The following is a 13236-nucleotide window of genomic DNA, read 5'->3' on the forward strand; positions in this document are numbered from 1 at the left end:
TTGTTTGCTATTTGAGATAGAAATCGTCACGTCTTCGGAACATAATTCATCTATTGGTTATCATTGCATAGTGCTTTGGTTTACATAAAATTTTTGAAAATTGAATAAGTTTATAAAATTTGAACAAAATAGGAACACTTTTAAATTGTGGTAGATCCTTTTTTCATGAAATTGCTGAGTAAGGATAAGTAAGTTGTTATTAATCTGAGTAAGTGCAAATAAAAGTAAGTTGTAAGAGGAAATCTTATTCTTTAACATACATATTGTCTAGTAAAGGTCTAGTTTATAGGTTTTTGAACTATGCAAAGTTTCCTGTAATGCCATTCTATTTGAATCACATCAATAGAGTTTTCTTGAGTAATTTTCATCAATTTTTATTATTCTTCGGTTACTCACGCTGTTGTATTTTGTACAACACGTGTAGGTTTTTCAACGCCATGTTGTTATAAAGTTACAAATCGTTGTTTAACTAACGTATATTCTTCAACTAACTTATTGTGAGCAAAATGTCATAATTATTCAATGCATTAATAATTTAAATTGTTGGGAAAACTATCAGCCAATGTGAAATATTTAAAATGTATCCGTCTGCTGGTCGAGTACTTCGGAGTCAAAATTAGGGTATTCTTTATAATCAAAGTTCTACAGTTCCTAAACAAGCAAACATACAGGTATACTATTTTCAGCAAAGTTGTGTATTTTTACTATTTGTACAATTTTGTAGTATATGAAAAAGTCATGCAACAATTACAAAAAGAGCAAAAATAAAAAAAACTGATTTTACAAATTCATATACAATAAATAAGGTTTTTCTATCTTCGCTGCAGAGATAGAAGGTTACGGCCTTTAGCAAATTTTTTTGTAATAATATGCTCTATAACTTTGCGGAACACATCAATGTGTTATATTGACACTGAAAAAAAAATGTTTTTTTATTTCACTATTAGGGGGATTAATCAAAATGTAAATCCCACCAGACGATAGAACTTTCAATTTCTAGAAACTCTTCCAAAGGTTCGATAAACCTAAAACCAAGTTTTCCTAGTCAAAACTCTAGTGCACACGTTTTCTTCGGTTTGATGCTATTTTGCGCGCGAGTAACTGTGTTACAAAAGTTGGCGCGAGTGGTCGAGGGTTAATATCTTTTGTTCGGTAGAACCAATTCTTATGAAATTTTGCATGTATATTCGTAGTGTGAAAACCTCTCGTTTGATATTAAAATAATTGAAATAAGGTAAATTATCTTGGTTAAAATCATTATAAATTATTGTTAATTTTGGTGTGGTGTATACGGTTACTCATAACTTTCAAATTAAACGTCCAATCAAAAAATCATTCAATAGTGATCTATTAGGATATATTATCTTTCAAATGAGACTAATAGCGCATAAATCGGTTTGGCCATCTCTAAGAAACAGGCGATAATTATTACCTTGTCAAAACAGGTTTTTTAAGCATAACTTTTAAACTACTTGTTTGTTTTCAAATAAAAATTCCTGAACAATTTAGCTATAATAAGGGCTTTCATTTGATACTAAGATCGTTGAAATCGGTCATGTAGTTCCGGAGAAACCAGTGTCACGTATTTTTCACATTTTTGCTTATAACTTTTAAACGAAACGTCGTATCACGAAACAACTCAATAGTGATCTACTAGACAATAACACCTTTCAAACAAAAGTAATAGCGAACGATTCGGTTCAGCCATCTCTGAGAAACAGGCGATAGAAAAAATCATTACATACATACACACACACACACACACACACAGACATTGCTCAAATCGTCGAACACTATCGATTGGTATATGTGACTTGGCCCTCCGGGCCTCGGATCAACTTCGTGTTTTTCGACCAATTTTTAAACCTTTGTTATAGTATAACAAAGGTAAAAACAAAAGTTTGTGTCACCCTATTAGGCGGATTTATGGTCACTCTAAAAGTGTAAGAAAATGTGCTATATTTTATTAATAAAGTGCTCCAAAGAATCACCCGTTGAAAAATTTCACATTTTTACGCATTACTATAATATCGTGTTTTTGAGGTTTGGTCCCACTGATTTATAACAGTTTAGCTTTCTTGAATAAATTTCATCAATCATTTTAAAATATCTCTTATGAAATTTTGCAGGTACATTTGCAGTGTTAAAACCTCTCGTTTGATATTAAAATAATCGAAATTAGATAAATTATTTTAGTTTAGTATTATTATCTTAGTATTGTTATCTATTATCTTAGTAAGAGCTTTTATTTGATACTAAGATCGTTGAAATTGGTTGTGTGGTTCCGGTCACGTGTCACGTAGTTTTTACATTTTTGTTTCATTTTCGGTTCAGTCATCTCCGAAGAATAGGCGATAGAAAATCAGAGCGCACACAGGTACTCACATACACACACACACACACACACACACACACACACACACACACACACACACACACACACACACACACACACACACACACACACACACACACACACACACACACACACACACACACACACACACACACACACACACACACACACACACACACACACACACACACACACACACACACACACACACACACACACACACACACACACACACACACACACACACACACACACACACACACACACACACACACACACACACACACACACACACACACAGACGCAGGCATGCTCAGTTCGTCGAACCTCCAGGCCCCGGATCGTGTTTTTCGACCAATTTCTAAACCTTTGTTATATACTGCCGTGAATCGCATAACAGTCCCATTTAAACAAGAAACTCCATAGAAAATTGGATTGATATGCGATTCACGGCAGTATACTATAACAAAGGTGAAAAATTGAAGAGCTTTTCACATCGGAAGGATAGTGATTAAGCTTCATTTTAGTTTAACACGAAAACAACATTCAGTTTTACTTTACGTAGAAGTTGTAACGAATGTGACTTCGTGAAAGAATCTAGTAAAATTACATAACAACGATATGCAGCTACTCCGCAGCAGGTTACATAGTACTACCTGCGGCGGTTCCGCAGCTACGATTTTATCCACACAAAATGATGCCCAAAAGTGTTGCTGACTCGGCACCATGGAAGTGGAAAATAGCCAGATCCGAAAGTAATTGTATGATTTCAGGTGTTTCCCGGGATTGCATTTCATACATTTTCCATATATTCATACAAAGTGGCAGCATTCCCATAACAGCCGTTTCAACTTAAACACATTACTGTAGTGTTGAGACCTCGGAATAATTTTAATTGCTTCCATTTTCATAAAAATAAGTTTTTTCTATGATGCCTGGCTTAAAATTTATTAGCGATGTCCGAGTAAATGGCAAAAAACAGCAAACTGGAAAATTGGTACCGTAAAACGGGGTAACATTGATCACTGGGGTAACATTGATCAAATGGACCATTCGCATAAATAAGTAAAATAAACAACTTTTGCCAACTGTCCTGAACAGATCAATGTTACCCCCAATGACCAATGTCACCCCGTTTTTCGGTAATATCAATTTTTTTTAGATATTGTATTCGCTCATAAGTCAAAATTAGTCCCGTGGACAACATTTTTTCAAATTATAAAGTTTTAGAATCTTTCGGCCCAAGTGTGTACTCGAATTAAACGCATCAAAGGAGAACGGTAATCGAAATAGTCTACAAAAAAGGTTTACGGATTGGTTTTTTAAAAAATACTTAATACCAATGTTATAGGAAATGTTGCAGTTATTTTTTCGCATTAAATTCATCAATTTAAACGACCTTCAATTTTGAAAATTGATTACTTTGTACTTGCGTCGAAACGCAAGGGTCGAGAACTAAAACAAGGAGTCAAAAACTAGCCCATTGCAATGGGATACTGAATTCAAACGAGCAAATGTGTAAAAAATATATTTCGTACACTTATTTCCTTTTAAATATTAACTGAATATACATTCTTTTCTACTATTCTATCATATTATCAAAAAACAGCGCTATTTGGACGATATATTGCAATTTGTTAGTCGTGCGTTGGTTTCATAGCTCGAATTGTAGTGCCCTTACCCTAGTTGAAAAAAATATTGAACCGCGAAAGTTATACAAAATATCAGCAAAATACCATCAACAATTTGAAATTGAATGGTAACCCTAAATATATGACTTAAGGCGGAACCGAAAGTGGCTCACGTTATTGTATTAGTGCGACAAACACTGTACTGTACATCTCATGTGTTCGTTAAAATCCTAAACGTTTATTTGAATATTGCATTAGTATTGGTAATATATGTCAAATAGCGGAGCTTGCAAACATAAACAGCTGAGTCGCAGCCAACCGCACTGACTACAAACATCCCGAAAAATGGTTTGTTTTCTTTATCAAGGCATTCCGATTCAATCAAAACTAACAGCAGCAACTGAATAATGCGTAGGATGACTAGGATACTTAATTAATCCGCTTGCATCGGATTGCGTTTTTGATTCCTGCGTGTGCGTTTTGTTTGTTTACCTCACTCTAAGCTCATCGATGCGGTGAAAGTTGAAAGCTTTTTAAAAGCTCATTTATGTGACGAAAGTTGCTGCTTTTTCGGAAATCGCTAGTTCAACGAAATATGTGCGCAACCAAATATCTATTAACTAATTCCAAATTATGCATTGGTCGCTTTTATGAACACGTAATGATCGATATGATCAGTTAAATTTATTTTCCATTAGCAATTATGTTTTGCTGAGCGTTTATTGATACATAGCAGATCGATAAATTGAATTACAAGTTTTAGGAAATTATAACAGCGCTGGAAGCACTGATTACGTGGCGAAAGCGTACTCTGCCAATACAGATGCATTTTTAAGGTGCAAAACAATACATGCTTCGAATGGTAGCCATTTACCCAGCCATCTTTGAGCCACTTTCGGTTTCCCCTTAAGGCCCGTACAGAGTAAAAGCGACTGTGACGTGACCACGCGACGCGAATTCGCTCACATGTTTCTAAAATGCACAGTCCTATTTCGGGCGAAAAAGGGCTGCGCGTATAACTACAGCAAGAAAAGTCGCGTAGCGTCGCAGGTCGCTTTCACTCTGGCGGTACCCTTAGGATAAACTACTTTAATTATTGATGTAGTTTCCTCATTAAAACATCAAAACCGTGAAACGGTAGGATCACTTGAAATAATTTTCGTTTTTTATCACACAGGGAACGGCATATTTTCTAAAAGAGGTTCTTTCAAGGCCAAGGATAATTTCTCTGCAAAGTGGCAAGTTTGCAATTAAATCTTTCGGCAGATTTGTTCTGGTAAGTATTTATTCTAACGTTATATGAAAAATGCGTTTGTGTAGTTTAAAATCCAGCACATTTTTCTTATCAAAAATAAAAAAAAAAACAAATACAACTCGTAAACGACGTATCTAAACATTTAACTTTTAGTATGAAGTATGTACCGTAAAACGGGGTAACATTGATCACCGGACCAGATAACATTGATCAAAGGGACCATTCGCATAAATAAGTGAAATAAACAACTTCTGCCAACTTTCCTGAACTAATCAATGTTACCCCGTACGACTATGGTACGACTATTTTTTCAGTAAATAAATTGAATGAAATCATGGGAATTTAGCTGCTTCAATATGAGTGCGGTCTTTCGGAGATGAAAAGATGTGCACCGGTTGAATTGCAAGCTAAGACTAATCATTTTATTCTATTCAACATCGATATAATTTTGTCGAGTATGTAGTAACAATAGGTTATAGAAATAATAGAATTTGGATTGGTAAACTATAACGATAGATTTGATTTCGAGTGTGGTTTCGATATATTACTTTTGTCGATATCGTGCTAGGGTTGATAGCGAAGATGAGGATGCTGCTACAGGTATATAGTTACTATATCTATAGTTCGGTGGATACAAAAATCGGGAGCCAATTAAACGTCAAAAGCGGAGCCAAAAGCTTTTGGCTTTTTGTTTTTAAATCTCAGTTGAGATAGTTGCGTCCATTACCAGGGAACTCATTTGAACTCTTTGGTGTGGGAGATAGTGGAGGGTTATTTAAAAAAAATCCATAAAGAAAAAGTATTACGGTAGTGCTAATATACTGAATCAACGAAATATAGTAAGCAAAGAGTAGAATGATGTACCGGTTGCAAGACAAAATATTCAGATATTTATTTATCATTAGTTAGAGAATAATAAGGTTTAATAGTAGTTTAAATTAGTTCATTCGAATGCGTTCTACGAAGGCTTGTACTTTTTCTCGTGATGCTAGATATTTTTTCAAAAATCAGGGACAGATTGCTGGTTTTTCTATCAGCCGACCTATATATATATATATATATATATATATATATATATATATATATATATATATATATATATATATATATATATATATATATATATAGTAACTATACGTGGGAAGAGTAAGAAGCATTGCATCCAACACTAACTTCACTGACAAAAGTGTACGACAAATAATTGCTGCACGGTGGTCATAAGATATAACACGCGTTTTATTAATTGCGCCGAAATGGTCGATTATATTGGTTATGTATATACAGAGAAATTTCTCACCGTAAAAAACTCTTTCTTATGATATAAAAGATTCTTTGACTAATCCCCAAATCGTTGTTACGGACTACTTGAGGGTAGTGAGGCCACACTATACTCACCAGCTTTTACAGGTTCGTTTCACGGTGTCTCCGGGAGATCTTTCTGGGGTCAACTTTCAACCCTTTTGTACGTCTGGTCACTGGGTATGTGCGAAGCGATCTTAAGTAGAGAACAAATGAACTTAATGGACTTTCATAACCAGTTTTGATGACACAAAACAGCTTGGTTAGCCAAACCATACACTATTTTATTTCTTTTAATAGGTGGGGGATTATCTTGCATGCAGTAAATACTCTTATTTGTTGATACTTTTTCTTCTTTTATTGGATTTGCAGTAAAAACTGTATCAAATGAATTGAAAATTGATCAATGAGACAAGTTAGGTTATTGTTTTGGACCAAGCATATTTCGATGTTTTTAAAAAAGATGTTCGAACGTTCGCCTCTTACTTATCCTTTGACGCACTTTATTAAGGCCTTCTTAAGCCAGAATTGATTACCCAAACCCCCGAAATATCAGATAAACCACTGCAACTTTGTTCCGAAAATTTATTGGAGAAGGGGCTTTAAGACTAGAACATTAGCTGATAACGCAAAAGAGGAGTTCACGCTGCTTGTTTCATTTCCATCGTTCAAACATAGCTTGTTGACATACCAAAGGACTAAACTACGTGTAGACCATTTCTGGATGACTGCCACCGCTAACTCTGGAAAATCTAGCGCTTCCTGAAGAAGTTTTGATTTGTCTTGTCGAAAATCAGCTCGAGTAAAGTTCGATAGCTTAACATATCGGTATATGGATGTTGTAAATAATGCCTGAGGGACCAGGCCCCTCCAGAATCTGCAGGCCCCCTCCAGAAATTATCCCCACTGGAATTTGAAAACCGGAAAGAATTCAGTGTATATGTTCCCACTACGTAGATATATTTTTGCACAACTTGATTTTGGGCCACTCGTCATCAATTTTACAATCGTCTCAGAAGTCGCAAAACACTTTCGACCTGGTCGAGCCATCTTGCACGTTGAATCTTCCTGTTTGTGGTACCTTACGACGTGTCCTGTCCACCGCAGTCTGCTGACTGTCGCCAGATGTATGCAGGGAATCTCTCCAAGCAGTGCCTGTAACTCGTGATTCATGCACCCCCGCCAATCTCCGTTTTCTGTTTGTACTCCGCCAATCATCGTCCGCAGTACCTTCCGCTCGAACATGGTTAAGGCACGTATGCCATGGCTTCAAGTCTATAAAAAACAACTGGTCTAATAAGAGTTTTGTACATCGTCAGCTTCATACGGCGGCTTACGGCTTCTTGATCGTATAGCGTTTTGCGAAGGCAAAGTACGCGCGACTTCCCGCCAGCTAATCTCGTTACTAGTCAACGGTCACCAGCGATCTCACAAACACGAACTTATCTATCACTTTTAGTTAGTCCGTGGGAGACACGCGTTTATTTCCTTTGAGCCTCTTCATCTCATGTATTTGGTCATCGACGCATTTATTTTTAGCCCAATCCTTCTAGACTCTGCTCTCAGTTTGGCATAGATTGCCGCCGCCGTTCCAAAGTTCCTGGCTATGATATTAAAGTCATCTGCAAAGCCTAGAAATTAGTGAAAATCATGCCTCTCGTTTCGATGCTCGCTGGTTTGATCACTCCCTTAAGAGCGATGTTGAACAGCATGCAGGATAAGCCGTCATCTTGTGTCAACGCTAATCGCTTCTCGAAAGGACTCGGGGTGTCCCCGAGATGCGCATGAAACCCACCACTCGATCCGATATAGCTCTGATCAGTCGCGTCAGTTTATCCGGAAAACCATGTTCGTACATTATCTGCCATAGCTGGTATCGATTAACTGTATCGTATGCTGCTTTGAAATCAACAAACGTGTGATGAGTGGTCATGTTGTACTCCTGACATTTCTGCAAGATCTGTCTATCGTTATCAGAGCTATCGGTGACTGCCGCCGTAACAGGATCTGGGAGAGTACCTTGTACACGTTTACCAACCGTTTATCACCCTTTTTGTAGATAGAACAAACCACTCGTTTCATCCATTCCTCCGGTAGCTTCTTCTCCCAAATCTTGGACATAGCCCAGTGTACAGCCGTTGCCAACATTTCTCGGGCATATTCATAAAGATCTGACGGTAGGCGGTTCTTATCAACGGCTTTGTTGGTCTCCAGCAACCCAATTTTCCGTTCGACTTCTTGAAGATCAGGTGCTGTAACAATACTATCTACCATGGGCACTCTTACGGTAATTTCCGTTCGACCTCCTTCTGCAACTTCGCCAATGAGGTGTACATCGAAGAACTGCTTCCCCCGACGGCCACCTCGCGTTCGATTATGATTAGATTCCCTCCCTCGTCCCTACATATACCAGGTTTCGGTATGTAGGCCTTACGAGTTTAGTTCACCTTCTCGTAAAACTGCAAACTAAACAGTTGTGACTTTGAGAGTTTTCCGCTAGAACATTCTTATTACTCTTTACATCGACAAAACGACTCGGCAATCTATACCTATAAAGAAGGATTTTTGTCTGTCTGTCTGTCTGTCTGTCTGTCTGTCTGTCTGTCCTGTGTTCCTTATAGAATCAAAAACTACTGAACCAATCGGCGTGAAAATTTGCATGTAGAGGTTTTTGGGGCCAGAAAAGGTTTTAGTGATGGTTAGAGACCCCTCCCCCCACTGAGAGTGGGGGCTCCCATACAAATGAAACACAAATTTCTGCATAACTCGAGAACTAATCAAGCAAATAGAACCAAATTTGGCATGTGGGTGTTTTCGGTGACAAGAATTTATTCTAGGGTAATTTGAGACCCCTCCCCTCTTTATAAGGGGAATTATAACTCCTCTCCCCTTTAAGAGGGGGGGTTTCCATACAAATTTCCTCATAACTCGAGAACTAATCAAGCAAATGGAACCAAATTTGGCATGTGAAGGTTTTCGAGGGCAAGAAAATTTTCTATGTTGAATTAGGACCCCTCCTCACTTTAAGAGGGGGGGCTCCTGTACAAATGAAATACCAATTTCCTCATAACTCGAGAACTAATCAAGCAAATGGAACCAAATTTGGCATGTGTGTGTTTTTGAAGACAAATTTTTTTTCTATGATGAATTGGGACCCCTCCCCACTTTAAGAGGGGGGGGGCTCCTATACAAACGAAATACAAATTTCCTTATAACTCGAGAGCTAATCCAGCAAATGGAACCAAATTTGGCATGTAGGTGTTTTTGGAGGCAAGAATGTTTTCTATGATGAATAAGAACCTCTCCCCACTTTAGGAGGGGGGGCTCCTATACAAATGAAATACAAATTTCCTCATAACTCGAGAACTAATCAAGCAAATAGAACCAAATTTGGCATGTGGGTGTTTTCGGTGACAAGAATTTATTCTATGGTAAATTGAGACCCCTCCCTCTTTATAAGGGGAATTGTAACTCCTCTCCCCTTTAAGAGGGGGGGCTTCCATACAAATTTCCTCATAACTCGACAACTAATCAAGCAAATAGAACAAAATTTGGCATGTGGGTGTTTTCGGTGACAAGAATTTATTCTATGGTGTATTGAGACCCCTCCCCTCTTTATAAGGGGAATTATAACTCCTCTCCTCTTCAAAAGGGGGGGCTTCCATACAAATTTCTTCATAACTCGAGAACTAATCCAGCAAATGGAACCAAATTTGGCATGTGTGTGTTTTTGAAGACAATTTTTTTTTCAATGATGAATTGGGACCCCTCCCCACTTTAGGAGGGGGGGTCCTATACAAACGAAATACAAATTTCCTCATAAATCTAGAACTAATCCAGCAAATGGAACCAAATTTGGCGTGTAGGTGTTTTTGGAGGCAAGAATTTTTTCTGTGATGAATTAGGACCTCTTCCCACATTAGGAGGGGGGGCTCCAATACAAACGAAATACAAATTTCCCCATAACTCGAGAACTAATCAAGCAAATAGAACCATATTCGGCATGTGGAGGTTTTTGGAGGCAAAAATATTTTCTACGGTGAATTAGGATCCTTCCACACTTCAAGAGGGGGGGCTTCTACACAAATGAAATACAAATTTCCTCATAATTCGAGAACTAATCAAGCAAATGGAACCATATTTGGCATGGTGGTGTTTTTGGAGGCAACCATTTTCCCATGATGAATTAGGACTTCTTACCTTTTTAGGAGGGGGGGGGCTCCCATTCAAACGAAATACAAATTTGCTCATAACTTTAAAACTAATCAAGCAACTGGAACCAAATTTGGCATGTGAGAGTTTTAGATGGCAGAATTTTTTTTCTGTGGTGTATTACGACCCCTTTCCCTTTTAACAGGGTGGGCTCCCATACAAATGAAATACAAATTTCCTTATAATTTGAGTACTAATCAAGCAAATGGAACCAAATTTAGCATGTAGGAGATTTTTGAGTCTTGAATTTATTTTATGATAGAGACCTCTCACCCCTGTGGTAGGGGGATATGGACTCTCATACAAATAAAACAGAAATTTTTGCGAAACTCAAAAACTATTCCAACTCGAGAAATTCGAGACTCTTCCATAAAACATTAATCAATAACAAGACCACAAAAACTATCTATAGTAACACTAGATCATTCAGGACGAGCCGGTCGCGAGTGTTGCCGGTGACCCGCCGTCGGAAGCGCCGCCCACTGGGGGGCTTGCAAAACTCGAGAAGTGACAAAGATCATCCGAGATTCATGATTTATGTACAACACAGGTTAATTTGTGGCAATACGAAGTTTGTCGGGTCAGCTAGTCTATACCTATAAAGAAGGATTTCTGTCTGTCTGTCTGTCCCCCTCAAAATTTGCTCAAAAGCTAATCGAACTCGAGAAATTCGAGACTCTTCCATAAAACATTAGTCAATACAAGACCACAAAAAATATCTATAGTAACACTAGATCATTCAGGACGAGACGGTCGCGAGTGTTGCCGGTGATCCGCCGTCGGAAGCGCCGCCCACTGGGGGGCTTGCAAAACTTCCGACGGCGGGTCACCGGCAACACTCGCGACCGTCTCGTCCTGAATGATCTAGTGTTACATAGATAGTTTTTGTGGTCTTGTATTGACTAATGTTTTATGGAAGAGTCTCGAATTTCTCGAGTTCGATTAGTTTTTGAGTTTCGCAAAAATTTCTGTTTTATTTGTATGAGAGTCCATATCCCCCTACCACAGGGGTGAGAGGTCTCTAATTATCGTAAAATAAATTCAAGACTCCAAAATCTCCCACATGCCAAATTTGGTTCCATTTGCTTGTTTAGTTATAGAGTTATGAGGAAATTTGTAATTCGTTTGTATGAGAGCCCCCCCTCTTAAAAAGGTAAGGGGTCCTAATTCATCATAGAAAAAATGGTTGCCTCCAAAAACACCCACATGCCAAATATGGTTCCATTTGCTTGATTAGTTCTCGAATTATGAGGAAATTTGTATTTCATTTGTGTAGAAGCACCCCCTCTTAAAGTTGGGAGGGGTCCTAATTCACCATAGAAAATATTTTTGCCTACAGAAACCTCCACATGCCAAATTTGGTTCTATTTGCTTGATTAGTTTTCGAGTTATGAGGAAATTTGAATTTCATTTGTATAGGAGCCCCCCCTTCTAAAGTGGGTAGGGGTCCCAATTCATCATAGAAAAAATTTTTGTCTCCGAAAACACCCACGTGCCAAATTTGGTGTCATTCGCTTGATTAGTTCTCGAGTTATGAGGAAATTTGTATTTCATGTGTATAGGATCCCCCCTTCCTAAAGTGGGTAGGGGTCCCAATTCATCATAGAAAAAAATTTTGTCTCCAAAAACACCCACGTGCCAAATTTGGTTCCATTTGCTTGATTAGTTCTCAAGTTATGAGGAAATTTGTATTTCGTTTGTATAGGAGCCCCCTTTCTTAAAGTGGGGAGGGGTCCTTATTCACCATAGAAAATATTCTTGCCCTCGACAACTTTCACATGCCAAATTTTGTTCCATTTGCTTGATTAGTTCTTCAGTTATGAGGAAATTTGTATTTCATTTGTATAGGATCCCCCCTCCTAAAACGGGGAGGGGTCCCAATTCATCATAGAAAAAATTTTTGTCTCCAAAAACACCCACATGCCAAATTTGGATCCATTTTCTTAATTACTTCTCGAGTTATGAGGAAAATTGTGTTTCTTTGGTACAGGAGCCCCCCCTCTTGAAGTGGGGAGGGGTCTAATTTACTATAGAAAATATTCTTGCCCTCGAAAACCTTCACGTGCCAAATTTGGTTCCATTTGCTTGATTAGTTCTCGAGTTATGAAGAAATTTGTATGGAAGCCCCCCCTTTTGAAGAGGAGAGGAGTTATAATTCCCCTTATAAAGAGGGGAGGGGTCTCAATACACCATAGAATAAATTCTTGTCACCGAAAACACCCACATGCCAAATTTTGTTCTATTTGCTTGATTAGTGGTCGAGTTATGCAGAAATTTGTGTTTCATTTGTATGGGAGCCCCCCCTCTTAGTGGGGAGAGGGGTTTCTAACTATCACTAAAACCTTTCCTGGCCCCAAAAAACCTCTACATGCATATTTTCATGCCGATTGGTTCAGTAGTTTTTGATTCTATAAGGAACATACGGACAGACAGACAGACAGAAATCCTTCTTTATAGGTATAGATATATATATCCCCCCTTTT

At 38.0% G+C, this 13236-nt stretch overlaps 1 protein-coding gene across 5 annotated transcripts in view; it reads left to right on the forward strand.

Moving 5' to 3' along the window:
* The window catches only part of LOC128743619 (uncharacterized), a 187993-nt gene that overhangs the window by 76184 nt on the left and 98573 nt on the right, over nucleotides 1-13236 (forward strand). For all 5 annotated transcript variants that reach the window (XR_008412312.1, XM_053840225.1, XM_053840222.1 and 2 more), the window contains exon 3: nucleotides 5165-5263. Coding sequence is in view for 4 of the 5 variants with exons in the window: in XM_053840225.1 (XP_053696200.1) it covers nucleotides 5165-5263 (99 nt within the window). In the remaining variant the exon portion in view is untranslated. The remainder of the gene's footprint in view (nucleotides 1-5164; nucleotides 5264-13236) is intronic.

The sequence above is a fragment of the Sabethes cyaneus genome, chromosome 3 (assembly GCF_943734655.1).
Source record: "Sabethes cyaneus chromosome 3, idSabCyanKW18_F2, whole genome shotgun sequence".
In the NCBI taxonomy this organism is placed as follows: domain Eukaryota; kingdom Metazoa; phylum Arthropoda; class Insecta; order Diptera; family Culicidae; genus Sabethes; species Sabethes cyaneus.